Genomic DNA, 27005 nt, shown 5'->3' on the forward strand with positions numbered 1-27005 from the left:
CAAGGATATATCTCATATAAACAAAAGGAAATGCCACACGAATTGGCAACAGAAGGAGCTTTAAATGCACTGAAGAGTGTGTCCTCCCCCCCCATTTTCATCATGATTTAGTTCCTCTAATTTGATTTTTCGTTGTTAGATCTTTACCATTTTAAAAAGGGCCATTTCTTGGAGGGGCTGTCACTCTCTTTGCACTACATCACTGAGTCCTGGCCAGTGAACTGATATCCTTCTCAGGGATATCACCTGAATTCCGGCAGCCTGATGTCTCTCTTCTGCTGGGTCTCCGCTGCCACCTTCTGAACAGGAAGGAAAAAGAACTGCTCCCAATACTGCCTTTCTTTGGAATGTCTATAGAGGTATCTGAACACACTGTCCTCTGTTCAGCACAAAGACAGCAGTATTTGGAAGTCTGCTTTGTAGCATACAGCTACCAAGGCTGCTTTCTGTAAAGCCTGTTGTAAGGCTTTTACTTCAGGGTGAAATTTCATTAATTTACATTACATGTGTCTGATATGGAGAACGTATGACATTTATATACTGCACTTCTCCAACACTATTCAAAACGAAAAGCCAATTATTCTTAACTTCTGACACATTTATTCCTCCTTCAGTTGTCAGCCAAAAACCTCCTATGGAAAACAGTAAATTTTACTATCTCCCATGTGCTGCATTTTCATACTGAATAACAGTTATTTCCGCCCCTTTTTCAGTCTGAAGATCCTTCTTGCTAACAAATGAGAACCAAGATATATCTGAGAATGAAATTCCTCCTGCTTCAAGGTACGGTGGTTTTTTATATTCTCTTTATCTTTTTTTTTCTGTTGCTTGCAGTCTGCCTATTCCTCAGGCGGGGCTGAGGGAAATTGGCTGTTGGGAAAACAAAACACTGCAGACCTTACTGCTATCTTTATAAATAATAAACAACCATTCATGTGCTAAAATAGCAAACTGACAAAGCTATCCTTGGCACTGAGAGATTAGGGATATGCCAAGGACTACGAGGTAACATGGCTTTTCTAAAGATAAATGGCAATACGCAGTGCTCCATAACTCAGTTCCCATTCTTAAAAATTAAACAAATAAATGAAGTGAAACAGGCTTTTCAATCTAGTGAATACCAGCTTTAAATGCTTATCTTAAGCTCACTGGCCAAAAAAAAAAATTTATGGAAACTTTAAAAGCACAAAACCAAACGTATGTCTTCATTTTAGTACCATTTGCTGATAGTTTGGGGACTCATGTTAAGAAGACCCCAGTACTTGTTCAACTGAAGGAGCACTCACGTTAGGCATTGCACTCAGTGTTCCAGTTGCAAAAGCTCCGTGTGTCACAGGGAAAATGTGTTAAAGCCATTCTGGGAAAGAGGGCCTGAGTTCGGGATGTTTCAGTGCACCCCTAACAGGCAGAGATCCGTAATGCTCCCCACTGAGTGGACTCATTAACACCAAGTTAATGAACTTGAAGGTTGTGTATCAGATGCAGCTTCCCCATGTTTGTACGTTCTTTCTTTGTGTAGTACAAATCTGCACTAGAGGAGTTTGCACACTTTTGTCCACTGTATAAAAAATTTGAAAATTTGATCACCACACAGCCTGCATTCAGGGAAGGCTCTTACGGACCCTACTCGTGAGCTGCCTTAAACCTTTAAGTGCCAGCGTGAAGCCAGCTGTAATGGTGGGACCACCAGGCGCCAAACCGCTTCGCTGCAATGTCTGCTGAGGTACAGCAGCTCCATGGTGGGGGGGCACCACTGCGTGAGGTGATGCTGGGGGCTGAGAGCGGCCTGCAGCCCGGTAGTAGCTTTTGAACCTGGGCTCGCTGCTTGAGCCCCAACATGAATTTGAGACCTCAGCCCACACGACCTCAGCTCCTCAGGGCTGCCCTGGAAGGCGAGTGGGAGCGCGGGGACGCACACGCCATTGCCGGCCATCATAGCACCCGCCATTACTGAGGCAGCCAGGGGGCGGAGCGTTCCGTCTTGTCCCCTCCCCCCCCACGGTCCCGCCCTCCGCTGTGCCGTGCGTGTGACGTCAGCACGCAGCGCTTCCGCAGGCGGGGTGGGCAGTGGAGCAGTCTTTGGCCGCCGCCGCCATTTTGTTGGTGCGCGCAGGGCGGACGGGGGGCTCGGTCGCCTTTTTTCTCAGTTGTAAGTGACGGAGGCGGCCCCCTTCTTCGGGTTCTTTTTTTCTTTCTTTTTCCTTTTTTTCTCTCTCTCTTTTCTGTTTCTAGGGGGGCTGAAGCGGAGGAGTTTGGTGGGGGGGCTGCACCACCGCAGGGCCGGGGGAGCGTGGATAGCAGTGTGAGGGGGGCGGTGCGGTGCGGTGGGAGGGGGTGCGCGGGTCCAGCAGCGCTCTTGTGGGGCTTTGTGTATTGCGGAGCGGGGGAATCGGGCTCTGGCTTGGAGCACGGAGGGCGGCGGAGCTGAGCCCGTTCTCCCCGCCCGGATGCGGGGCGGGGGCCGCCTGTGTGGCCCAGAGCTCGGCGCGGCGGACTTCGGCCGTCCCGGCGGAGCGGGGCCGTGACCTCTCCCGGTGCGCGTCCGTGCCAAGTTGGCGGGGGGGGGCGCTGAGAAAGCGCTGCGTGCGCAGAGCCGGCGGGCTGCGGCCTTCACGGCTCCGTGTGGCGGAACGGGGGGTGAGGGCGGCCCGTGGGATGCGTTGGGGCCGCGCGCTGTATAGGAACGCGTATGTTCGTGTCAGCTGTCAGTATTACATAAGGGCTTCGGTGCATAAATTTAGAGAGAGTCCGTAATAGCGCAAAAAAAAAAAAAAAAAGAAAAAAGAAAAATCTTAAGGTGGATCCTGCTGTGTGGAATGGATTGGGCCTTGCATGGGTCGATTCTCCGACGACCTCCAACAATTACTTGCTCGTTATGCGCCCATTAGCATTTACTCGGTTCCCTTAAGGACAGAACACGCAGCTTCTGTCTTTATTAACTCTGAACTGAAGTGCAGTTAATCAGCGGTTTGTCCCCAGCAAAACCTTTTCTCGAGGTTTCTGTGGGAAGTGCCCACCCTCCCTCTGCAGGGCTCTTTCCTGGGGATTTTATTTAACGTTTGTCCCTTTTCTAGAAGCCTTATTGCAGGCTGCCAAATGGGAGGCAGTAAAACCCTCCGTTCACCTGTGAGGGAGTTGGCTGGGGGAACAAAATGCTTTCCACCTCAAAAATAGAATAACTGCAACCTGAGAGTGCCTCGCAGTTTGAGTTACATAGGTTGGAAATAGAGAAAAACGGCTGTAGAACTGGGTAAGAAAGTAAGAGACGAAGCACTGACGGATCTTACTTCTGTCTTGACCCTTCAGGCATGTTTATTGGTAGATTAGTGTTTTTGTTTCTTACTGATGTGAATAAGATTTTTAGGAGACCTGAATCTGATCCAGATGGTTCAGTCACTTATTTTTGCAGTCTTTAAAACATTTCCATAGAGCAAGCAAGCGATTTTTTTAGCTAGCAGCCTGTCAGAAATGCGAAGTGCCTTAGCAGCCTTCTTTTTCAGAAGCAGGTTGCCATGTATGGCTTCTAAAAATTCCCTTCTTCGTGCCTCCAGTTGGTGTAGAGACGACCAGTTTTGTTAGTGACAATTTGCACAATGAAATGCCCTTATTTTTTAATGTTACGGCTATTTCTAACCCGTTCTTGCTGTCGCTAAGCACTGTGAAAATACTTTGTTCCTCCTTCAGAATACACTGAAAGAAGTATGTGAGCTTATTTTTGCTAAAGGAGATGAAATGCGTGCGATCGATCCTGATAGACTCTTAATTCTACAGCTGTGCTTTGCTTTCTTTTTCAGTTGTGCATGTACCTGTTTGAACACCGAATTCCTGCATATAACGTCCAGCAACGGAAGTTGGTGGGTTTTGTCTTTGGCAAGTCAGCTGTATTGTGGAGCACCTGCACTCGTGTGCTGGCAGAGTTCAAAACCTGTGGCTTGGCTCGTGGTACCTCAGTTAGGTTAATTTATCAACGTGAGCTGTGTGATTACTTAAAAAAAAAAAAAAACAGCAGTGATTTGTATACAGGTTTGTGGGATGTATTTGAGGCCAGCTGGACATACATGGCTTTCATGTAGCAACTTATGTACTGATGGTGTGAAGAGCTAAATCTGCAGTTTGTCGGAATATTTGAAGGTTAAGGTCTCTCCAGGAGAAGTCTCTTTAAGGAAATGATTCTCTGTAGTCACTTGAGAGTTTATTTAAAACATGCTCTAATAACATGTTTGAAGCTATTAGGCAAAGATGAGTTGGCCCATTTAGCCTTGATTTGCGTTTCGTAACAGTGTTAGGATGGGAAAACTGTCTGCTCACCTAAATAATGTGAGGGAGAAGCTGAGGAAGAATTGAGGAAATGGTTTTCTAGCTGTGTCATTTGATCAAACTGCAGTAATGGACTCACAGCTACAAATATCAATGTAACACTTTTGTCTTCTGTGTGTTTTTGTTGTGTGTTGTTTGTTTGGTTTGTGTTTTTTGTTTGTTTTTGTTGTGTTTTTCAGGAGCAGATGCGTCACTCAAAACAAAGCCACTGCCCTGAGTGGGATGACAGGAGGAGCTGGGATCAGAGAAAGCACAGCAGCAGCCGGAAACGCAGGAAACGGTCCCACAGCAGTGGACAGGAAAGCAAGCACTATAAACCAAATCATGTTTCTGAAAGGTATAAGACACTGAATTGAGTAGTGCTAATATTTCTTACTGTATCTAAAATAAATACATGTTCAGGATAAGAGTTCGTAGATGTGCAGAGCTGGTAATTCCTTAAGGTTTGACTCAAGACGAGCTTAAGAGGTAGTTTGTATGCAGTATTTAAATCATTACATAGGAATTCTTTAATAAAAGCAGTAAGTGTTATGGGTTGGTCCACTACTGTCAGTTAAGCATTCAGTATTATATTTCAAGTGAAAAGCGTGTCCGTTCGCTTACTTTTAATGTGACCAAAAGAGGGGAAGAGAAGGTTTGTTTAATAAATGGTAAGTATGAGTTAGATTTCACTTACTAACGTGGAGGTGGTTTGCTTTTTCTCCCACACGGCTTTCCCTGGAAGGATGTGTTTTTCTGTTTTTCCTTTGAGAAGAAGATCTCATAGAATTCTTTTAAGAGCTCGTAGTCATGCTTGTAAAATGCTGACAGGGGTATGTGTACAGCAGCGTGGGGCTCCTTGCCTCTGCGGCTCTAAGGCTGTTTGGCTTTTGTTCTTTCTGGGCAGAAGATTCTTGATCCAGATACTTTCTTAAGTACTCAGTGTTGAAGGTAGAGCACTGAGGAACAATGCTGCTTATCCTAGAATCTCCAGGTTCTGTTTTTTCTTTTCAATACTTGGAGCTTTGAAAGAGCAGAAGGGGGTTATTGTTGTAGCAAGAGCATTTTATCCTGCGACTTTGGAGATTGTAACTTGAGTTGTTTGGTGTGTTTTAGAAAGTGTCTCTCCTTTTTGAGGCCAAATTTCTTTCTTAATATGCAAACTGTGAACTGATGATGTATTTACTGTTCTTGTGGATGGCTACTGTGTATTTGAGACTGACAGTGTCATTAGTTCCTAATAAAGTAACCTGAAAAGCTCCACTTCTTTTGAGGAGGGAGTTAATTAGAAAAGTTCTTTGGTGTAAAGACGGATACTGTGTAACTCAGTGCAATCACTTATCTTGTTGGAACCGCAAGTTTTTGAAGTGGAGAACATTCACTTAAAATATATTTTCAGTCATTATTTGGACGATAGAACCATAAATGAAAGAGACCATCATGACCGGAGATATGTTGAGGAGTACAGAAATGACTTCTGTGAAGTATATGACCACAGGCATTATCACAGAGACTATGAAAAGAGTCACCATCATCACTATAGCAAATCCTCTGGTCGGAGCAGGAAAAGTAGTCATAAAAGGAAGCATAAGAGGCATCATTGCTCCAGTCACCAATCACATTCGGTATGAGTAATTTTTAACTTTATTATTAATGAATTAGTGGCAATAGACTTCTTAAGTGACTGCTAGAACTTCAATTCCTGATCACAGTTCTTTGGGGAACTATTTTATTACTGAAGGATTTGTAGTTGAATCCATTTGTGAGGATGTGAGTATGTTCTTAGTTGCAAGTTTTGGATGGGAGTGTTGGGGGGGCCAGCACTAGCTGCATACTGGGTGTGTAGGCAGCAAGTAGCCACAGCACTGGGATTATTTTGAGAAATGTTACCTTGAAAACGAAGGCACATAACTATGCTGCTGTGCAGTGCAGTCATCCCTTTAGTCTTGCAGCATAGTGAACTGTCTGGTTTTCAGGTAGACTGTGAGATGCCATCCATGTTATTATTAAAAGTAATTGAAATAAAATGCCTTTTAAATGTAAACCTAATTGGGAGTATGAAACGTGCATGTCTGGTAAATTGATGAGAAGAAGCTGCACAATTCTGCACCTGATTTCAGGAAACTTTACTAAGTCAGGTGCCTGGCCAGTGGCAGCTAATGTCTCAGTGAAGATATGATAAACTTACTGCTTGTTTTCATTGAAGGCACACTGAATTTCTCATGACGGGCACAATGCCTGCTGGTAAATCTTAGCTCCCAGTATTTTATGCCATGTTCCTGCTATAGAAACAGCAGGTTGTATTGGATTATGCCATGCAGACCAATAGCTTGAAAGTAATTTTTCTTCACTCTTTACCCACGTGGGAAGTAAAATTACTTGACGGCCTTTAATATTTAGATGAGAAGAACTGTGTGTTTTAAAAATAGAGACATTTCATCTGACTGTAAGCTTAGCTGTATGAACAAATATTGCCTTTTGCTTTATGATAGCAAAGTATTAGAAATAGTGACGTTGCATACTTAATCTGTTTTCAATTAAGCCACTGTTTGAGAGTCGAAATTGTGTTGTTTTTTTCTGTTGCCTTATCACTTTAAGTATTTATCTGAAAATCTGTTCCTTGCCATGTTTTTCTTCTGTAACATAAACTGTGCCCTGTGAATTTCTGGGGACTGAATTTGAAATTGCTCCTGCCAACTGTTCGTGGCCTGGTGCGTTACTGAATGCCTGAATATCTCCCCGCTGAATGAATTGCGTATTCTGCCCTGAATTCACTCTGATATATTGATTGGCTGGACGATCTTGGTGCCGTTTCCAGAAGAGTCACCGAAGGAAAAGATCCAGGAGTGTAGAGGATGATGAGGAGGGTCACCTGATCTGTGAAAGTGGAGACGTTCTAAGAGCAAGATGTATAGAACATTTTTCAACACTTTTTTTAAAAACTTTTCAGCAAAAAGTCTGTTTAGAATAGTATGGCAGAGGAGGGGGGCTAAGGAAATCTTCATTACTCTTTTTGTTCTGTTTTTTTTTCGTGCTTTTGTTTTTTTGCATATCTTCTTTTCTGTAGAGTTTAAGTACTGTATTCAAAAAGTTGCAAGTAGTAAATGAACTTGAGTTTTGAGATTAGAGCAAGAGATAGGGTTTTTTTTGGCTAACTGTTTTCATGACGCCTGTCCAATAAAATAACACGTTCTGTTGCTGAGATTTAAAGTAATTATGCTTTTTGTAATGGCACATTTTAAAATCTACATTAGTAATATTCATTCTTACCTAAGTAGTTACATAATTCTGACTTTGGTTTGTTCTTTTTAGATGAAATTGTTGCGACTTTAGGAGAAGGCGCTTTTGGAAAAGTGGTGGAGTGCATAGATCATGATATGTAAGTGGCAGTAAGTGCCCCTCGTGCCACGAGGCGCTGCTCAGCTCGGAACTTAAAGTTTCTTTGTCTCTCCTTTTGCACTGTGACAGCCCTTGCATGGTATTGACTTTATATAAGATGGCATATAAAGAAATACTATCGGTTGCTTTTTCTCTTAGGTTTTGAGAATCTGCCCTTAACAGTAAACTTCATTGCCATGTTCCTCTTGAGAAACATCTGCCCCGAGAGGATTCATTTCAAAAATAATCATTCTGTGTGTGTGTGTGTGTGTTTATATTATATATACACACAATATGTCTGTCTATATATCTATATATATATCTTTAGAAACTGCATTGTACAAATCACTATTTACTGGAGCTTGAGATCATGTTGTAAGGGCAGAAAGTATTCCGAAGTACAGAGACAGTTGAAAATTGTCAGTGAGAAAATAGGATAGATTGGACTTAGTGTAGCTGTGTTCCTTCGAGTAGTATCCTTAGCATTTCAGTGTGCTACTGAGTGCAGATCTGCTTGTACAAGCACAAAATATTCAGGATACAAACCTAATGAAATGAATTACTGCAATGAAATAAATGCACTGATGCCATGAGGAGCACTGTAAAAGAGTGGAACGAGTTATGTAAGCTGCTGAAAAATTGACAGATTCTTGCAGTCGTTCCCTCAGAAGAGATCTTTGCAGGTTTTTGTGTCATCTTTTGGGTGGGTTCCCGATGTTTATTCAAAGTAAATCAGCTGTGTAAGACTGAGAAATAGTTAACGTAGCGTATGCTGTGGGTATATGAGCTTAACCAGAACGGTTTCTACTTAAAAAAAAAAAAAAAAAAACAACAACAAAAAGTAATACCTAACTTTCCTTTGGAATTTGCTTCAGTCACATTTCCCCTAATCCAGCTTGTAGTCATCTGTGACCTTCGATTTTTGTGTTCGTTTTATTGAAGTCAGACTGCTTGGGATATGTAGATGTTTAATAATAACCGGTTTTGTTTGTGGTATTTCTCTGTATTTTGAAGGAGAGGAATGCATGTAGCAGTTAAAATAGTGAAAAATGTTGGTAGATACCGAGAGGCGGCCCGCTCAGAAATACAGGTGTTGGAACACTTGAACACCATGGATCCCAGCAGCACTTTGTAAGTATGGATGTAGAGAAGCATACTGAGAACTCACCAAAAGAATGAGTCGGTGTGTTTATATTCTAATCTTTGGTTTTTTTTTAAGCCGCTGTGTCCAAATGCTGGAATGGTTTGATCATCATGGCCATGTTTGCATTGTTTTTGAGCTGCTTGGACTTAGCACCTATGATTTCATTAAGGAAAACAGCTTTCTGCCATTTCATATTAATGACATTAGAAATATGGCTTATCAAATCTGCCAATCTATAAACTGTAAGTAAACCTGATTACTGTTAGCAAATGTGTTTGTGTTCTCTCTTCACTTTGGTAAATTAACCTGTTAATTATGGAATATTTTTCCTTTGTTTCTTACAGTTTTACATCATAATAAATTAACTCATACTGATTTAAAGCCTGAAAATATTTTGTTTGTGGAGTCTGATTACATAGTGAAGTACAACGCAAAAATGGTAAGTTTGTGCTTTTTCTCTCAGCGTTGCAATTTTGTCTCCATGTGAAGTTTCCTTTTTAGCACAGTTGTGTTAACTGGAATTCTGAAGGTAGTTTAAATTGATAATGTAATATCTTTTGCCTGAGTATGCTTTTAAATATACTAACAAATAGCACTTGGATTCTCTTACAGAAGCGAGATGAACGCACCTTAAAGAACACAGACATAAAGGTGGTTGATTTTGGAAGCGCAACTTTCGATGATGAACATCACAGCACGTTGGTGTCCACGAGACATTACAGGGCTCCTGAGGTCATCTTAGGTCAGTGGAAGCTTTCAAACTTCCCGACAGATAACTGCAGTTCATCCAGGTGTCGTTACTTTGTAACCTGGAGGAGCGGCTCATGGTTCTCACAGTTCAGCCATCTCTTACAGATGGTGACTTTTTGAAAGTCTGAAGTAGAAGAAAAATTTCTTGAAGTTGAGACACATCCCTCCTTCCTACTAACGAGAGTGAGGAGGGGTGTGAATGAGGAAGGCAGGCAGCAGTTAATGCATGAAAACTGTGTATTCTTCATGGATTGTGGATTTTAAGAATATATTAAAAAGCGAAACAAACTTTGCATGTTTTGCAGCACTGGGATGGTCACAACCCTGTGATGTTTGGAGTATTGGCTGTATTCTAATTGAGTATTACCTGGGATTTACTGTGTTTCAGGTATGTACATGAAGTTAAGTGGAACGTTTTTTTGTTACAGATTCCTGACTTTGATATTGTCATGCCATGTACTCAACAGTTAGCTTAAAAGGCATAACCTTACAAGATTTGAGTGTTACAGAGATAAGATCATGCAAAACAATCGGAATCTGAAGATGCTGCAGTGATACTTTGGCAAACATTGCTTCTTTTTTTTTTTAACACAGACACATGACAGTAAAGAACACTTGGCAATGATGGAGAGAATACTGGGGCCTCTGCCAGCTCATATGATCAAGAAATCCAGGTAAGTACATGACAGAAGGAGTAAGTTGCCTAGTGTATTCCTGTTGTAAAAGAAACTTCAAAGCTTTCATTATTAATTGTGAGCTTCTGAAAGTTCAGATAAAAAGACTTGCAGGCTTGTTAGCTGCTAGTCTGTTGTGAGAGATTGTGTCAGTTTTAGCTGAATGTATGCAGTTGAGAACAGTCCTAACAGTGACAGCATCTTTTCCTTGCCACACAGAAAGCACTACTTTCACCATAACCAGTTGGACTGGGATGAGCACAGTTCTGCAGGCCGGTATGTCAGGCGGCGCTGTAAGCCTTTAAAGGTAGGAGAGCAGGTTTTGATTATCCTTTGTCACGGAGTGACAAGAAGCATAAAACCATGATAATCAGTTGGATTCACAAATGTGAAAGAGCTTTTAAATGCTTTGTTGTTTGTTTTTCTAGGAATTCATGCATTGCCAAGACACAGATCATCAAAGTCTGTTTGACCTTGTTCGCAGGATGCTGGAGTATGATCCAGCCAAAAGAATTACTCTCGATGAAGCCTTGCAGCATCCTTTTTTTGACCCATTAAAAAAATAAATGAATTCAAAGATCTTTTATGCTTCTCCAAGGAGATTTCCTAGACTGTGTCAGTCAACAAAGGTTGCATGAAACTTTTGTAAACTTTTAAGTTATTTTGTACAGTTAAGTCTGTAAATACTTTTGTTTTGTAAACTGTCATGTTTATCTTGTTGAGCAGTTGTAGTCTTGATTATGGATATCAAAGTGAAAAATAAAAGTAATTTTCATTTTTGAAAATAGTTTTCTATTTGAAACTTCACCCACTTCAGAAGGTGCAGCTACTTAAGTGTGTCATTTTTTGGCTGAGATGGCCACAGGCCCTGAATTCATTGTGGCATCTTTAGGCCCATCTCCTGCAGTGGTTACAAGATGGTCCTGACGTCTTCAAATACATATTTCTGTGGAGCTCAATCTGTAATGAATGAACAAGTAACCCTGGTAACTGGGAAACAGTTACAGTCTATGACAGCTCAGCCCCTCATAGAGGAAGGATGAGGATGGGTCCTTGGTTGTAACTCCTGAACTCGGCCTCACTGGTGCTGCTTTATTTTCCTGGGTAGTTTTTGCCCTTCCATGTGTAAGTAGCTGTTTCCTTGGTCTAGCTCTCATTCATGGGCGCAGTGTGGAGTGCTTACTGGGCAGGTGGGTAGGGCTCATTGTGGCTGTCTGTCACTCGATGCACTATGCAAGTTTTGGCCATTTATTGCAGGTTTTAGCATGCAAGCCTTATCTTGAGCGAAACAGCAAACTGTTTCAGCTCTACAGGAGCCTGAGCTCAGGTTTTGTGCTTGCTGTGTATGTCCTGAAGCTCAGCAAGATTTGAAACTGATGTCTGTTCCACGGATGTGCGGGGCAGTCTTAATTTGCAAGAGGCTCCAGACGTGCCTATCGGTTATGCTGAAGCTGGGAGGAGGCTTTGAAAGCTTATCTTCTGTAAGCAGTGCCACCTCCTGAGCTGGGTTATGTGCCCTCGTCCAGACCCCCTTCCTGGGCTGCTCACATCATTGTCTCTTCTCTGTGGGACGCAACTGAATGGTTTCATCCCGGGCAGCAGTGTGCGGTGGGACGGAGGAGCACGGTGTGAATCCTCCCACGCTGCTTTCTGTCCCACACATTCCTCAGGTGCAAAGCAGGCTTGGCTGAGCATATCAGCATAAGTAATGCAAATCAAAGGCAGATGAAGAAAAATACATATGCTGCTCTATCTATAAAACTAACTTTGAGACAGCGCTATCAGAAAGCGAAAGGTGGTGTAGCCGTGCTCGCAGTACTTGGAGCTTTTGCTAATTCGTTTGCAGGGTATGAGCTGAGTCTGGCCAAGTGTTATCTGATGATGTTTTATAGATGAGTCAAGATTTGGCGTGATGCAGTGTGTAACGGAGAACGCAGACGTCTAGCCATGTCTGGAGGTGTTCAATGTTTGTATAGGAGCAGAGCTGCTCTTTTTTAAAGGCTCCCCACCAGACAGAATAAAGCACAACGTGCAGGAGGAAGCAGCTGCCCGCGCTCTCGCAGCTCGCGCTCTGTCGCGGTGCCGCCGTCCGCCGCGGGGAGCTCCGCTGGGGGGCGCCATGGCCGCGCGAGGAGCGGGTGGGATCGGAGCGGGGCGGCCCGGCCGTGAGGAGCTCCCGGCGCCCCGCACCGCCCGGCCCGGGCTGGGAGCGCTCCCCGCGGGGGGCCGGCGGCGGGCAGGGCAGGGCAGGGCAGGGCGGCGGGGGTGGGATCTGCTCCGCGTAATCCCCCCGGGGGGGGCGGCGGGCCGCTCTCGGAGCATCCCCCCGTCCCCGGCGCGGGGAGGGGAGAGCCGCCACCCCCCTCTTCCTCCGTTTAAGACCCGGGCCGGCGGGGCGAGAGCGGAGGAGAGCGGCCGCTCCGTAGCTGCCGGCCCCATTTCGGCGGCGGGGCGGGCGCTGGATGAGCCGCCGGCGGGAGGCGGCCGGCAGCCGAGCGGGTCCGATCGCGGCGCGATGAGCGCGGGCGGCAGCGGCTCGGCGGGCACCGCCACCTCCGCGCTGTGCCTGCTCCTCTCGCTCACCGCCGTGGCCGTGTGTCTGCTGCTGGGCGCTAAGACCGCCGAGCTGCAGGGCCGCCTGGCCGCCCTGGAGGAGCGCGGCGCCGCCGGCCCCGGGCCGCTGCTGGACGCGCTGCAGCCCCGCGTGGAGCAGCTCCTGCGCGAGGTGAGTGCGGCGGGGCTCAGCTCGGGGCTCCCCGGCCGCTTTTTCCCTCTCGCCGAACTTTCCCCCCCCCCCTTTTCATCGCCCTTTTGGAAGGGTTTAACGCGCGAGACCCCGCCGCTTTCCCCCTCGTTCTGTTCACCGGCAAAGGCAATCCGAGTGCCGAAGTGCCGTTTATCTCCGGGCGCAATGCGCTGTAATTCCCCCGTCACAAATTCCCGGACGGGATCCGCGCCTCTGCGCTCCGCGTGCTGCGCCGGTGCTGAACTGCGCGGCGGAGCAGCGCCCGACTGCGTCCCCACCTCCCGGCCCCGAGAGGTCCGAAACGGACCGCTAAAGCTTTCAGCGCCGACGCACTCCTCCTATTAACGAGCGGTTCTCCGCCCGCGGTCCCTCTGTGTAAGCGAACCTCCGGGCGAAGCTGAGCCTGGGGGCACCGCTGGGACACCGCCGCTCCCCGGGTCTCCGTGATGGGTCTCGAGCGCGGGGAACGCGAAAAAAAAAGGCGTGCGTGTGTGAAAGCCCCGAATGCCAGAGCGGAGGGGTGCTGGTGAGGCGTAATCACAACATCTAGTTAACGTCTTTTCTGCAGGCAGGAACCAGCCTGCCGGCCGTGGCCGTGGTTCTGTTCCAATTCCGCCAATCAATGTGCTTAGCAATGGGAACGGTTTCTGTGGCACTGCCTAGGATCATGTGCAGCCTCTTGCTGAGATTTAGTTAAGTGTGGAAAGCTTGTTTTGTACTGGGAGCGCTCGAGTGGAGATTGTGCAGGGGAAAATAAAGCAAAACCACATAATTGGGCTTCTAATGCAAGAGCGAGCTTGTTGAAACGTTCAGTACGACCAAACTTTTGTCAATACCGAAATGGGTAACAGATTGAAGGAATGCATGGTAGCCATCGCGCTGGCTATTAATCACCGCTGTAAACGAGCTTACTCATTTATGATAAAGGTCAGGAACACATCTGTGTCGTGGTCACATTCCTCTTCGTTACATAAGGCTCTCGTTGGGCAGCGGCTGTCCTTCTGTGCCTGGGAGTTTCTGGGGAGAGAGGGAATATTTCCATGGCCACAAACATCAGCCGATGCCTGGGGTCAGTTTTTTTGTTAAACTCCGTTCTGGTCCTTCTTTGAAGTTTACCACAGCATTTCAGAAGTGAAACCAAAGCTCCATATGCTCTCTGTGCACGACCCCTCGTACTTTGTTCTCCGGCACTGCGCACACAGCGTTGCTGCCTCTGCTGCTCCTGGGGGCTGCGGTGCAACGTATGGCAGAGCTGTACACGAAGAGCTGCAGGCGCAACGCAAACATGCATTGCTTTGAGCGTCGCTTAAGTGTTTGGCAAGTAAGAGAGGATAGGAAGTAATAAAGGAGGGGTAAGTGTGTAGTTATGGGAATGAAAGCCGATTTAGACAACTGCAGTCAAACTTCTGGCCCCGCCATGGGCATCCATGTAACGGCACAGAGATGGCGGCTTTGGGGTTGCAGGGCCTTTGCTTTCCCTTGTGTGTTCCTTCAGCCCTGCAGGGTCCCGGGCTGATGCCTCTGAAGCCTTCCCAGCAGTGCTGTCTGAGTGTGGTGGCATCTCCACCGCGACCACAGCAACAGCCCGAATTCGGAGCGCGTCACATTTGTGCTGGAGTGAAAAAGTTAACGTGGGGATGAGAGGAGCGTCCAGTCGTCGTAAACAAAGCCGGACCGTTTTGTTCACAAAGGATTCATTGTCTGCAGTAGGCAGAGTGTCCGGATTAATCAGCTTCATGACGAGAACAATTCAATGGCAGAACAGAGGACTCCTTCCAGCATCCAGGACAGGGCAGCTCTCCCCTGGTGTTCCCAGCGGTGCCTCCAGAATGAAAGAATGGCGGAGCTGCTTCTCTTTTCCTCGAGCACCTTCACCATCCAAGTAATTTAAAACATATAAAATGCCAGTGATGCTCTGTTAGGTTCTAAGCAGATGTCATAAAAGTCTCTTTAGATCGCTTCTGTGCTGCTTTCTCTCAAGCAAAGTGTGTGTGCTGCTGTCGTGCTTCCCTTAGCACAGCTTCTCTGTCAGGTGCTGTGAAACCACGTGAATGCTTTCGGGATCTCTGTGCATCACATCCAGGCAGCTCGAAAACGATGCACAGCATTTCAGCAACAGAGAAGACAATTCCCAGAATGAAGGACCAAACCCTAGCCTTCGGGTGGCTGAATTCCCAAATAGTCTGCAGTCATCAGATATTTGAATACAGACTGGGTCCTCAGCTGCATAAAAGTCAAGCCCGAGCACCCCAAACTCAATAAGAACATGAGTGTTCTCTCTTGCAAATGTCAGAGCATGGACTCCACTTATCAGATCACTGTTTCTCTCCTGGTGAGAGGATTCCCAAAGGACTCAGAGGGTAATGACTGTGGGTGAAGAGGAATTGCCCCTCCTCTTGCAGGGCTGCCCCATCCACGAGCGCCGTGCCTGAGCTCACATAACTTACCTGTCGTCGGGGCTCATTAACTCCAGCTTGGCGCTGCCCTAAATGCAGGCACGAGCATTTTGGTTGGCTTAGAGAGCAGGCAGAATGTGCTCACATCTGTCTGCAATATGCCACGTGGGCAGATCTTGGGGAAGTTGTACGTGTTTTAGTAGTCCCGCTGATCACTTCTTCGCCTTGTGATGGCGATGTGTTGGTCTTCGGGTGGACCTGGGGGTGTGTGAGCACCACAGTGTCTGCCCATCACTCCCCTCCCCCTCTCCCAAAGAGCACCGTAGTGCTTCGTGTAGTGTGAGTACGAATACATCGGGTGCTGTGTGAGCATCCCCTGCTAGGTGACCTGCACTGCTGGGCTTGGTTGCAGGGCAGCGTTTGCATCACTTGGCCTTTGGCCAATGGAGCAGCACAGGGTTCTCTGCAGCACTGCTTCTGCCAACAAATGCACTGAGAGAGCTCGACAGGGGACTTAATAATATCTAACCTGAGACCGATAACTGTGCCATGCATGTGCACGAATGCAGCCCGTGGGCCTGGCCCAAATGACTTTGGGGTTTGCAGAATGAGGGTCCTTGCTCAAAACAGTGAATGTTTTGTGTGCTGCTCTACGCTTTGTCTTGCACAGCTGAACACAACAGGGTGAAACCATCGCCTCTCCCTCGAAGGAAGTGCGCTGGATGCCTGGGCTGTTGGTATGCACACACAGCATGCTCTGACATAGAACGTGTTCCCTGAATGGCTGTTTTTATTCCTTCTCCAAACAGAAGCTGGGCGAAGGACTCGCGAAGCTGCGGACGGTGAGAGAGGCTCCGTCAGACTGCATGTGCCCACCAGGTAAGTGCAGGGGGATCGGCACAGCCGTACTGCCCTGCCTGGGAGCTGCCGGCACGCTGGGCTGATGCTCAGCTCTGTATTCACCTGTGCCACGTAAAAAACCTTCCTCCAAGAACCCCTGCCTTGTGTTGGGGGCTGTTGATTTCTTTCACCGCCTTGCTATGGCCTGCATACGGATCGAGGAGTTGGAGGTTTGGATCCTCGGCTGTGTGAACAGCAGAGCGAACAGCTTTGCTCGGTTGTGAGCACCGGGTGTTGGGCCAGAACAATTTAGGAGCAGTAACAAAATCACTGCGGCTTAATGCGAGCGTGATAATTAAAAGCTGCAGCCTCTCTCTGCTCTTAGGAGGGAACGACGTCTCCGGCGCTGCTTTGCTGTATGAAAGCTGTCGCTGATTGTTTAGATTTCCTCCCAGAGTTTAATGAACTTCTTAAACTGTCAAAACTTCCTGTTCTGCTGTGGAAGTGCACGCTCCTTGGAAACAATAAACAGCTTAGATTCGTTTGTAAAGGAATCTCATTTATGGCAAGGCTCGGTGAGTGCTGTGCTGTCACACTGATGGCATGAATGGCTCCGGGCTGAGGCACTTCCAACCTTCTCTGTTGTTTTTTTCCCTACAGAAGCGGTGAAAGATGGGTGAAGGATGTGTGGTGCTTCGGTGGTTGGGGTGCAGGGTCTGTTGCAAAGCCCCGTGGGCAGCAGATCGTTCAGCACTGCTTTTAAACAGAGAACCCACCCTGAGTGTTACATGCAGGAGCATCGCAGGCAAATGTCTGACGTAGTTCTGACGTCCTGGATATGAATCACAGCGGGATGCTCAGCGTTTGCCATACTCACCCCCCATAAGGTGACGTGTAATGGCCTCAGAGTGTAATCAGCAATGCTTCTTTGCAGTGTGCTGCTGCAGTGGCACCAGCGGGCTGGCAGGGGGAAGGCTGTGTGCGTCCCGTGTGCTTCGCTGCCTTGGAACCCAACCACATTGGCCACACCAGGGCTGCTTTCAGCTCTCTGGAGGCCGATGGACAAATTGATTTCCTGCCCTCTGAAGCGCAGCCCTTTGGCTCTGTGGGCTGCGGCTTGCTGGGCCCACGCAGAGGGGGCACTGCTGGTGTGATTAAGTGGTCAAGGGGCTTTTCCTTTGCCCTGCAGAAAGCAATTGAGATTTAAGAGCTCCTTTGTTGCCAGGAAGGTCCCAATTCTCTTCTGGGTCACTGGGTTTGCTGGTTGAGAGACGGGGGAAGAGGGGAGGGGGGGAAGGCTTTCCCACGTGCTGCTGAATTGCTCCTTACAGTCATTAGCAACGAATGCCCAGGTAATTTGTGAGCCCAGTGCTCCTCTGCTGGGCTGGGAGTGCTGCGGTGGCCATGGCTGCTCCTGGGCCCCTCCGCTCTGCAGCCGAGCGCTGTGCTGAGGTGGGGATGTGCTGTGGAGCAGTCCTGAAACCTAACAGCTATTTTGGACCGAATCAAAGGAACTTTTACCCATGATGCTTTTTTTCGGTGCCAAAGTGCCAACTATCAGTGCGGCCCCAGCTCTCCTGCCCCACAACAAGGATCCAGCAACCCCACGGCTGGAAGCTGTAGCACCTCAGCCATGGCAGCCGCTGCCTCTTCCGTGATGAGCAGCACTCGCAGACCTGCACAGCTCCCCTCTGCTCTGGGCTTGTTTTGGAGAAGACCCGTTTTGCTTTAAATGGAGTCTGTATGGGGGGTTTTGTTGCTTCTTTCTGGGCTGGATGGGTGCTGAGGTGCTGGGGCTGGCGGCCAGCAGAGGGGGCCCGGCCGTTTCATCACAGCCACAGAGAAATCCCCATCATAAAACATTACAGCAATAGGGAAAGAGCTTAAAAAAGAACTGCTGCCACGTCTCTGATGTTCGGGATGCTCAGAAAGGCCTCTGGGTTTTCTCTCAGCACCTGCGTTTGTGGGACTGGCAGGGATGTGTGGAGATTTGTTCTGATTTATTTATTCACCAAAAGCACTCTGGGATGGGGGGGAGGAACAGTTTGTGTCAGTTTTGCTTCTTCGTTGTTTGGGAATTTATGTGAGGAGGGGGAAGAATACAGAAGAATACTGCAGCAGGCCCTGCTGCAGTGAGGAGGGGGGTGATGATGTTGACCCCACTATGGCGAGCAATGGGATACTGGAGGTGGTGGCCCAGCAATGGTGAGGGTTGGGATGGCGGTGGCGGCCCAGTAGTGGTGTGGGTTGGGGTGGTGGTGGCCCCGCTGTGCTGAGGAGCAGAGCCTTTCAATTTTCAGCTCTTGCAGCTATTTTGGGGTCTGCAGCCATTGCGTGCTGCTTTGCTGGCCAGGCTGAGGACAGGCTGTCCCCACATGTTGGCTCGCAGCACAGCAGCAGCTCGGTCTTTTTATTGTTGTCATGCGCTGAGCCAGGCCTGGGGAGCTGTGCAGACACCCTGTTGTGTTACACTCAGCCTCTCTCCTCCCGGATGGGGTCCTCACATCACCTTCCCCATAAGATACAATCAGCAGGTGCAGGAGCATTTGTTTACATGGCATTTAGGACAGTCTTCAGCTCAGGAGCAAGTGGAGGTGGGCTAAAGGCGAAACTAAGCCTTGGTGCTTGCAGACACCTTGCTCACAGCTGTGTGCCTGCTGCGGCCGCGTGCCTTTTTGTTTAGCTGTACCTCCCGAGGCTTTGTGCTCAGCATTGCTGAGGAGCCCAAACTCTGATTTCCTGGCTGCCGGGAGATGCATATCCCCGTACTCATCTTGAATCCATGATGAGAGGCTATGGTATGCTTTTGAACGTATGTATATATTACAAGGCAGTGTTAAATATTCAGTGTGGTAATCTGATGTTCCAGTTAATATGTGACAAATATTTCCCAATAACAGCTTGGCAACCCGAGGGCTGAGTGCTGCTCCAGCCTGCAGGACGGTGCTCCATTTTGGGCAACTCAAACCACGTGTTTTGAGGGAATGATGGCTTAAGATCCTCCATACCTCTGCATTCTCAGCAATGCCAGAGGCTCTCTCAATGCACTTTTTTTTTTTTTTAATGATTATTTTTATATTTTAAAGCACGTGGATGGGCTTTTCCATCTTGCTGGGAACATCTGCTCTGTGGTTCCCAGCAACTTGAAATATCTGCCTCGTTTTTCCTGGTGTAAATGTTGTCTTTGAGTGTCACTTGCTATCTATCTTCTCCCTGCTTTGTCTCCCCAGGTAATTAGCACAACAGAATTTCCCTAATTGCTGGAGATGAAGGAGGAGAGGGCTGTGTTTGCTCTGCAGCCCTGACAAATGGCAGCTGTTTTCCAGCAGGCCAAATGCAATACGCTGAGCTCCAGCGCGGGTTCTTTGTTTCGCACTGGTGCGTGACAGAAGCTCTCTGCCATTCCTCTTTCTATGCCTGGGTCTGCAATTCTGCATTTGTAAGTCATGGCGGTTCTTTCACGGTGGTTAAATGGATGGAGAAAGCTATCCAATGAAAGTGTTTCTTTCTGAAATTAGCAGTGATCTCTGTGTTTCCGAGTTGCATTGCATCTGCCGAGCTCAAGTGTCTGAAGTACTCATCACTGTAACCTCAGGACATGGTTTCCTACCCACTGAAGCCATTCAGATGAAGTACTTTTCTGTAGTTTCTTTAATTTAGAATGAGAAAAGGTCTTCTGAATGTCTTCAGGGTTTCAGATGTTTCTGAATCCTCCTAACCTCAGTCTCTATGAGAACCTCTTTCCATTCCATGCCATGCCAGCCACTTTCTTTCATCAGGGTTTGGTTCCTCGGTCTGACTTTGCCCACAGGAGGCCAGGATGCTGTAATCACAGTAGGAATATAAACAGGACTTTCTTGCACTAAACAACAATCCGGACTCTTCCCTGCATAGAAAAACCTGTGCCAGGATTTGTAAAAATTACCCAGAAACCACACATGAAAGCACCCACGTGGTCATAACAAATGGCTGCGAGGGGCTTTTGGCAAAACGGGCCATAGAAGTGCAGGCACTCCCTTTCTAATGGGTACGTTGGCAAATCTTAGCCCTTCAGAATAGGATCCCATCGCAAATCTCTGCAGCTCTTGGAAAAATGCTGCTCTGCTCTGCGTCTCTTTGAGCCTAAGAGTTGCTGCCAGCTATGTTCCATCAGCTCCTTCCTGGCCGCCCTTCCCGTCCCTTTTGGGTATTCATGGAAGGCCCGGAGGACATCTGGAGCTGTGTCTGCACACCACGTGTGCGGGGTTTCCATGCTGCCAGGGGCTGCCTGGGCCGGGCACCGCTGCCCTGAGGCTTTGCAAGGCATTGGAGCGCTGAGGCCCAGAGCAGCAGCCCAGGAATTGGGCCTTTCGCAGCATCATTTGTCTTGAGACCTCTTCAGCACAACTTAATTAAAATTGGTGACATCGATGGGAGAAAGCTCTGAAGATTTATTTTTTCTAAGTCTGCCAAAGTTATTTTGAGTGTAATGAAAACTACAAAAATAAACCTGACGACCGTACCCTCTAGGAGAAGCTCTGTGTAACTGTATCTTTGTCTTGACATATGAAGTCATTTATCTACACACGGTATTTTCGCTGCCAGCCCCGTCATTGCTGCCGGTCCGGAGGGAGGCACTGAGGCACCCTGGGTCGGTGCTCATGGACCGACTCACCTGGGAGCTGCCCATCAGCTGCTGCCTGTTTCCTTCTCTGTCTTGGTCAGATAATGGGTGGCTGTCACCCATGTGAGCAGCGATTTGGCTCTGCAGAACGGACTGCTGTAAACAGCCTGGCTTGGCGTGGTATCTGCTCTGTCTTCATGCTGTCTCATTGGGATGGTAGTGCTATTATTTTCTATCCGTCCTCTCTGCAATAGGATGGGAACGTGTTCCAAACGCAGTGTGTTTTGTGTTGACGTTATCCTTCCGGGTTGATTCCCCAAAGGGATAAATCTATCAGTAGATTTTGGGCTATTTTACAGATCTCTGGTCAAGAGAGTCCCTTTCAGTTCTTGTAAGAGTTTCCTTAAAATAAAGTAAACTGAACTCTGAACTCTGGCACCTAAATAGCATGCTATCATGTCAGCAGAGCTGCTCATACCTCATCATGCTTTTATGGGAGGGAGCTCTGTAGCTTGTAAGTGAGACCCAAAGCTGGCTATAGCTGAGTCCTAGGAGGATTTGAAGCAAGTAATTATGTGGCAACAGTTGTTCACACAGAAGTGCCGCTTGCCCGGCCTATGTGGATGTGGGTGTGAATCCAGACCACATCCACACATGGATCACTGCACTTTTCTCTTGCTGCTCTGCTACCATCATGAGCCAAACACTGCTCATGGCAGCTGGGATCATAAAGCTCCAGGTATTAGGTCAGATGTAGAAGCGGAGGGAGATCAGGGAACTTTTGTCTTGCTTTCTCTTGGAAGATGCAAAGAGGCTGAGTGGGAGAACCAGTAAATATGATGGATAAGTTCATTTAATGGTTTAGAGGTGTTGGAGACAAAGAATGAGGGTGGATTTTGGGGGAAAACTGTTTAGATCATGAAACATTTGTATAAAAGAGATGGAAACAGAGCTGTTCCTGTTGGGCTTCTGCTCTGCGATGCTTGGTTCAATGGTTGTGCTTCCCTCCAGTTGCATTTTTGATCGTGCAGAACAGCCAGCTTCCATCCCCATACCACAATGGCAGGTTTCTGTCAAAACACAATCCACCCAGCGCCTCCTGGCATGAGAAACAGACCTTGGGGTCTTGGGGTTGCTTGTCTGCATGGCATCTGGTCAAACCCATTGGAGAGCTCGCTCATTTTACGACTGCCCCATCCTTCTGCTTTCATTCATGAGACTCCTGGGAAGTCAGTTCGAGTTATGCCAGCAGAATGGAGCAACGAGGCAGGATTTTCTTTTGCCGAAGGGCTTCGTAGCTGAAACTGCATTAATTAAAGCGTGTGGGAATTTTACAGCATGAAAATTGTCAGCCTTGAGTAGCTGCTGAGCTCAGTGCATCCCAGCCTCAATCCTGAGGGGTGGCAGGGATGTGGTGGCCGCGGACGGCCAGGGTTGGTGCTGTGCCATGTAGGAACCCACGGCTGCAATGATCACAAGGGGGTCTCTGAGTGATGGGCCCTTGTGGTAGCGCTGCATGGAGAAGCAGCACAAGGGGACAGTCAGGTGCTGGTCTTTTTTTAATTGCACCTGTCTTGCTGTGATAACCTAGACAGTAAAAAGGATGGATTTCTTTCTGCTTTTCTAAATCTGACCCAAGAGGGAACAATTCTCATCATTTCCCAGCTGTGAGCCCAAAGTAATCCCAGAATTTGTACATCCAGCCCTGGGGGAGGTGAATGTCTCTTTCGGCTGTGGTGGGTGCAAGCATTTGTATTAATATAGCTCTGCAGGTCGCAATCACATGGTTTAGTGATCTAATTAAGCCTCCACCTGTTCTGTGTTTATCACCGTCAGTCTTTGTTTTATCACGCGGCAGAAGATGGGCTGGTGCTGAGGTACTGCTGAGCACCAGGACTTGGCAGCCTGTGCAAACAGAGTGCTGCTTTGGTTTCATCCCTGAGGCAGATGGACTGAGCTTCTGTACGAGCAAGCCAAAGTGCTGCTGAAAACTGAGGGGGTGGCACTGCAAGGCCCTGCATCTCCCCCTGCCCACTCAGTATGTGCTGCTGTGCTTCTGTTACAGCGACGTGGTGGGACAAGAAGGATTAGAAAACACACGTGTGAGATGAATTGAGGGCAGACAGGGGACTTGTGGAGGGCACTTAGGAGATCCTGTTGCAATATTGAATGTTAACTTGATGCCAGAAGCCCACCTTTTTCTACAAGTTGAAAGGGGTGTTAGTGAAAGACCTCATGTTCATTGTTTAGGAATTTCTATGGCCATACTGAATCTTGGTTAGGGTAGAGATCCAGAGCTGTGTTGGTTGTATTTATTTCAAGTTTCTGGCACATTTTAAATCTGGACTGTTTATTTATTCAAGACATTAAGAGAGCTTGGCTTCTGCTGAACTGCATCTGACTTTATGGTTCGGTTTTGAAAAACGACTTCAATCATGACCAGACTTGGATGCCAAGAGAAGCTCATCTTTGCCTCGGGACGGCTGTGTAACACAAATTAACTTTTTACTCCCTATGAGAGCCACCCAAGGGCAAAGGGTGGGCATCAGACACAAACCAGCTGCTGCTCCATCGGTCTGTGGTGTGGGAAGCCACCCACACACTTTGCCTTGGGGGAGAATCATTGCAGCAATGAGCCCTGCTGTGGGGAAGCTCAGGTTCACAGCTCCTTTCCTTTAACACCTCCACAAATCCTCAGCTCATCAGGAGGGTCCCATTGGTGCGAGTTGGTTGGGACCATTCATATCAAGACTTGGCTCCAGATCCACATGGGATGTTTCCTGCACACTTCAGAGAAATCCCACGTTTCTCCCTTTGCTTCTGGCCTCTTCATTGCATGACTGTGGTCCTCAGCCATGTAAGCAGCGCATGGTACCCAGCAGCCCTGGGTGGACCTCCTAAGCCCATGCTCTGCACACAGCATGTATTGGACCCCTGGTGCTCCAGGCTCTTAGGCTGTTTCCCAGCAAGCATGACATGGAGAGGGGAGGTATTTACCCAGAAAAATAGGTTCAGCGGAGTTCCCAACCATCTGTACACTTGTGGTCAGACCTCTAAAAAAAATAGTAGTGCAGACGAGGTCTATCAGTACAGTACATCTGGAAATGTTTCTTTCTGGCTTGAGTTTGTCTGGGTTTTCTCCCTGTTTGGTGCTGTCTGAGCAGTCCCTGTTTGTACTACTCCAGCACGAGGCACGCAGTGCAGAAGGGTTGAGTGGGTTTGTGCTGCTTCGGTGCTAAGAGAAATAGAAGTGTTTGGGCGAGATTTTGAACAGGTTTTTCTTTTTCCTTTTTTTATTTCCTTTTCCCCAGCAGGTCAGTCTGGGAGACGAGAACGGTTGGTATTGATATGAACTGCCTCGTATTTTGGAAGCTTTGGCAGTAACCACTACCAAATAATGATGCTTCTGGGTCCCTACTGTGCAAACATTTAAATATTTCAGCCATGTTGTGCAGAGTCCCTGTCCAGAGACTGAAGCACAGCACCAGCGGGACCTGAGGGTGAGACTGATTGCAATAATGAGCCTTGGTAAGGAGTTGTAAGAAAAGTATGTCCAGTTTTTTAAGAGAAAGCCCGGCTCTTGGCTGCTGGCAGCTGGTGTTCGCTTGTCTGAAAGGAACTGTTGGGTTTGTTTTGTTTTGGTTCCTGTTGGAGGAGCACAGATGTGGAACATGCTATTAGAAGTGGGCTGTGTACGGCTGGCTCCTGTGCCATGGGTGCAGGGGCTTCTTGGATTCATTTACTTCTTTAGGGTTTTCTTCCTGAACTTTGCACCCTAAGACACAGCTTTTTCAGCTCAGTCCTGCAGGGCTTGCATCAACATTTGTCCTCAAGATTGGGGTGACTGCAGCCTGGGGGTCTGCCCTGTCCTCCTCTGAGGTTTGGTTTCCTTTGGTTGTAGCGACACTAGGACACATTCAGGCCTTTGATAAAAGCCAGGCTTCTCTGCTTGTATGTAAGGGAAAAAAAAAAGAGTAGAGGAGGGGAGGCTGTGTTTTGTTAAAGGAGGCACCTGGGATCTAGCACAAAGAAACATTTTTTTTGAGTGCATGGGAGAATCTGAAGGCAGAAAGACCTCACCTCCATCTTCCCTGCCCCATCACATCCATGGATGTTTCCACCCCCCACCTCCTGGCAGTGGAGCCCCACGTTTCTCTTCAGCCACATGGTGGTGTTCCTAAAGAAGAAGGCCCTTCACACGTACGCCATCCCTTGTGTAATTCCATATATGTATATGTACACACTCACTACTGCTTGTTAATATTAAGTGTGCAAAACAAAACTCAATGAATGCAGAAGAGCAGGGGAAGGATAAGCACATTCTTTCTCCTTGGTGAAAAAATACCCATCTTCTCTTACAGGGCTTTATTATCTGTTTTTATTTTTCATTTATTTGCTTTTTTGGTTTTTTTTCTGTTATTGCTTAGTTTGTTGTTTCTTGGTTTGTTCTGTAGGTCATATCTCCTCTTTGCTCCAGGTTGGCCCTGATGATGGATGACTTTGTGACAGGAGCCCATCCGTCCCTGGGGAATAACACTGTGGGGAATGGGTGACACTGAGTGGCTCTATCCTGGCTTGGTTTGAGCTGGTAATTGTGTGTGGCTTGAACAGTTTTGCTGATCTGTGTTACTTTAAAATTGATTTGATATCTTATTTTGGAATCCCTAACTGCTTGCTTGGGATTCCCCACAGCTGTGTCACTGCCACACGTCTCCATGCCCTTATTGCCCCTAATTTCAGCTGCTTTACACAACGAGCTCAGTGCCTCTGGCAGAAATCCCACACAGAGTAACCGTATTGAGCTGGCAGTGCCAAGCCTGGCACGGGTTCCCCGAGGACTTTGGCTTTTGCCACCAAACAAAGATGTTTTCTTTTTCCTGGGTGTAAAACTGCACGCAGTCACAGAGGGAAGCACACACTGAAGCTGTGTCATTTGGGACCCTAAACCCCATTTCATAGCACGGTCACATGAAGGAGTGCTTTATCCTTTATCTGCTGCCTCGTTGCCTGATGTGCTGGCAGCCCCAGCGGGGAGCACTGGACCTCTCAGTGCCTCACAGCATCCTTGTCAGGGCTAAATAATAAGAAACACTTGGTAGACTTAAAAACTTGCTTGTGTTGAAGCTTTAAATCTTCAAAACTCCAAAACCACATTTAAAATTGATGAGATCACAACATTTTTTCTCTCAGCTGTACAGCTCACAATCCCTTTCCACAGAGAGAAGAGCAGTGCTGGCCCCAGCGAGGGAAGCAGGGGGGGCCGCAGTGGCCCTGGAGAGGCTGGGACTCATGGCTTGTAATGTTGATCCTGCATTGCTAGGTTGTCCCTTCACATCCCCCTTTGCATCCTCTGTCCCCAGGAGTGACCACCAAGCTACTTTCTTTCCTAAAAAGCCTAGAAAGACATTAAAGGTTTTCTCTTTCCTCTGAATATCTGAGGGAAGGTAGATGGAAAAGCAGTGCAGCTGCTCTCCCTTTTCTTATAACGAGGAGCAAGCTGCTTACCCCTTCTCTGCACACAGGTGGCCACAATGCAGCATTAACAAGTACTGCTCCCACCTGCTTTTGCCAGTAATTGTGCACAGCTGGGGAGCTGCCTTCATCCCAGGTACGTTTGGGGGCTCCTGCTGCCCTTCTGGCAGTCTGCACTTGTGGTCATCCTGGGAGGACTCACAGGTCCTTCTCTCTTCAACCCCGGGGCTTTCACCACTGAACTGAATATGGCTTGAGGTTTCCAGGAGGTCAGGACGTGGCTTTGTGGTGAGTCTTATGGTGTTTATCAGCTTTCAGGAAGGGGTAGCAAAGTGAGAGTTGATGTGCGTTTGTGTTAATGTTATCTGAGGCTGTCTTTCTGCCTGAGGGACTTCTGGCCTGGGCCGGACACCAGGCCCAACTCCAAGGGTGCTTCTGAGGGGTCTCCATTCTTGCAGCTGGGTTTGTTAATGCTCTACTTTTGTGAAGTATTGCCTTCAGACTGAACAAACTGTAGAGCTGGCACGTGTTCCCTCAGCCTTCTGAGCAAGTGTGTTTGCTGGGGGTCCCTGCAAGCTGGGGCTCATCGCCCAACTGCTTTACGTGTGGAGAAGTGGTTGGAACACTTGGGAAACCTCACTGAGCTGGCTGCTCCCTGCAGATGCCATGGGGGAAACCCCATCCATTCCTTCTGCCTGGATTTCTC

General features: G+C 47.7%; 2 protein-coding genes across 19 annotated transcripts in view; both read left to right on the top strand.

Moving 5' to 3' along the window:
• Positions 1 to 2057: 2057 nt before the first annotated feature.
• CLK4 (CDC like kinase 4) lies at positions 2058 to 11027 on the top strand. The gene is made up of 14 exons (XM_414614.8): positions 2058 to 2149; positions 3795 to 3854; positions 4497 to 4654; positions 5696 to 5921; positions 7115 to 7205; positions 7609 to 7675; positions 8689 to 8805; positions 8894 to 9060; positions 9163 to 9257; positions 9431 to 9560; positions 9874 to 9956; positions 10163 to 10242; positions 10462 to 10549; positions 10671 to 11027. The coding sequence occupies exons 2-14, from the start codon at positions 3801 to 3803 to the stop codon at positions 10806 to 10808; spliced, it is 1494 nt and encodes a 497-aa protein (XP_414614.4). The 5' UTR covers positions 2058 to 2149; positions 3795 to 3800; the 3' UTR covers positions 10809 to 11027.
• A 1283-nt stretch (positions 11028 to 12310) lies between these two features.
• COL23A1 (collagen type XXIII alpha 1 chain) overlaps positions 12311 to 27005 on the top strand; it is a 156558-nt gene continuing 141863 nt past the window's right edge. For all 18 annotated transcript variants that reach the window (XM_040647194.2, XM_040647196.2, XM_040647198.2 and 15 more), the window contains exons 1-2: positions 12311 to 12967; positions 16194 to 16263. In XM_040647194.2, coding sequence (XP_040503128.1) covers positions 12362 to 12967; positions 16194 to 16263 — 676 coding nt within the window. In that variant the 5' untranslated portion in view covers positions 12311 to 12361. The remainder of the gene's footprint in view (positions 12968 to 16193; positions 16264 to 27005) is intronic.

Source organism: Gallus gallus, chromosome 13 (genome assembly GCF_016699485.2).
Source record: "Gallus gallus isolate bGalGal1 chromosome 13, bGalGal1.mat.broiler.GRCg7b, whole genome shotgun sequence".
Classification (NCBI taxonomy): Eukaryota; Metazoa; Chordata; class Aves; order Galliformes; family Phasianidae; genus Gallus; species Gallus gallus.

What these genes read in the sequence shown, in the direction of transcription:
- CLK4 (XM_414614.8), top strand. Translation starts at nt 3,801, where the DNA reads ATGTACCTGTTTGAACACCGAATTCCTGCATATAACGTCCAGCAACGG. An exon ending in GAGTGCATAGATCATGATAT is followed by an intron (nt 7,676 to 8,688) that starts GTAAGTGGCAGT and finishes TGTATTTTGAAG; the next exon opens with GAGAGGAATGCATGTAGCAG. An exon ending in TGAAGTACAACGCAAAAATG is followed by an intron (nt 9,258 to 9,430) that starts GTAAGTTTGTGC and finishes ATTCTCTTACAG; the next exon opens with AAGCGAGATGAACGCACCTT.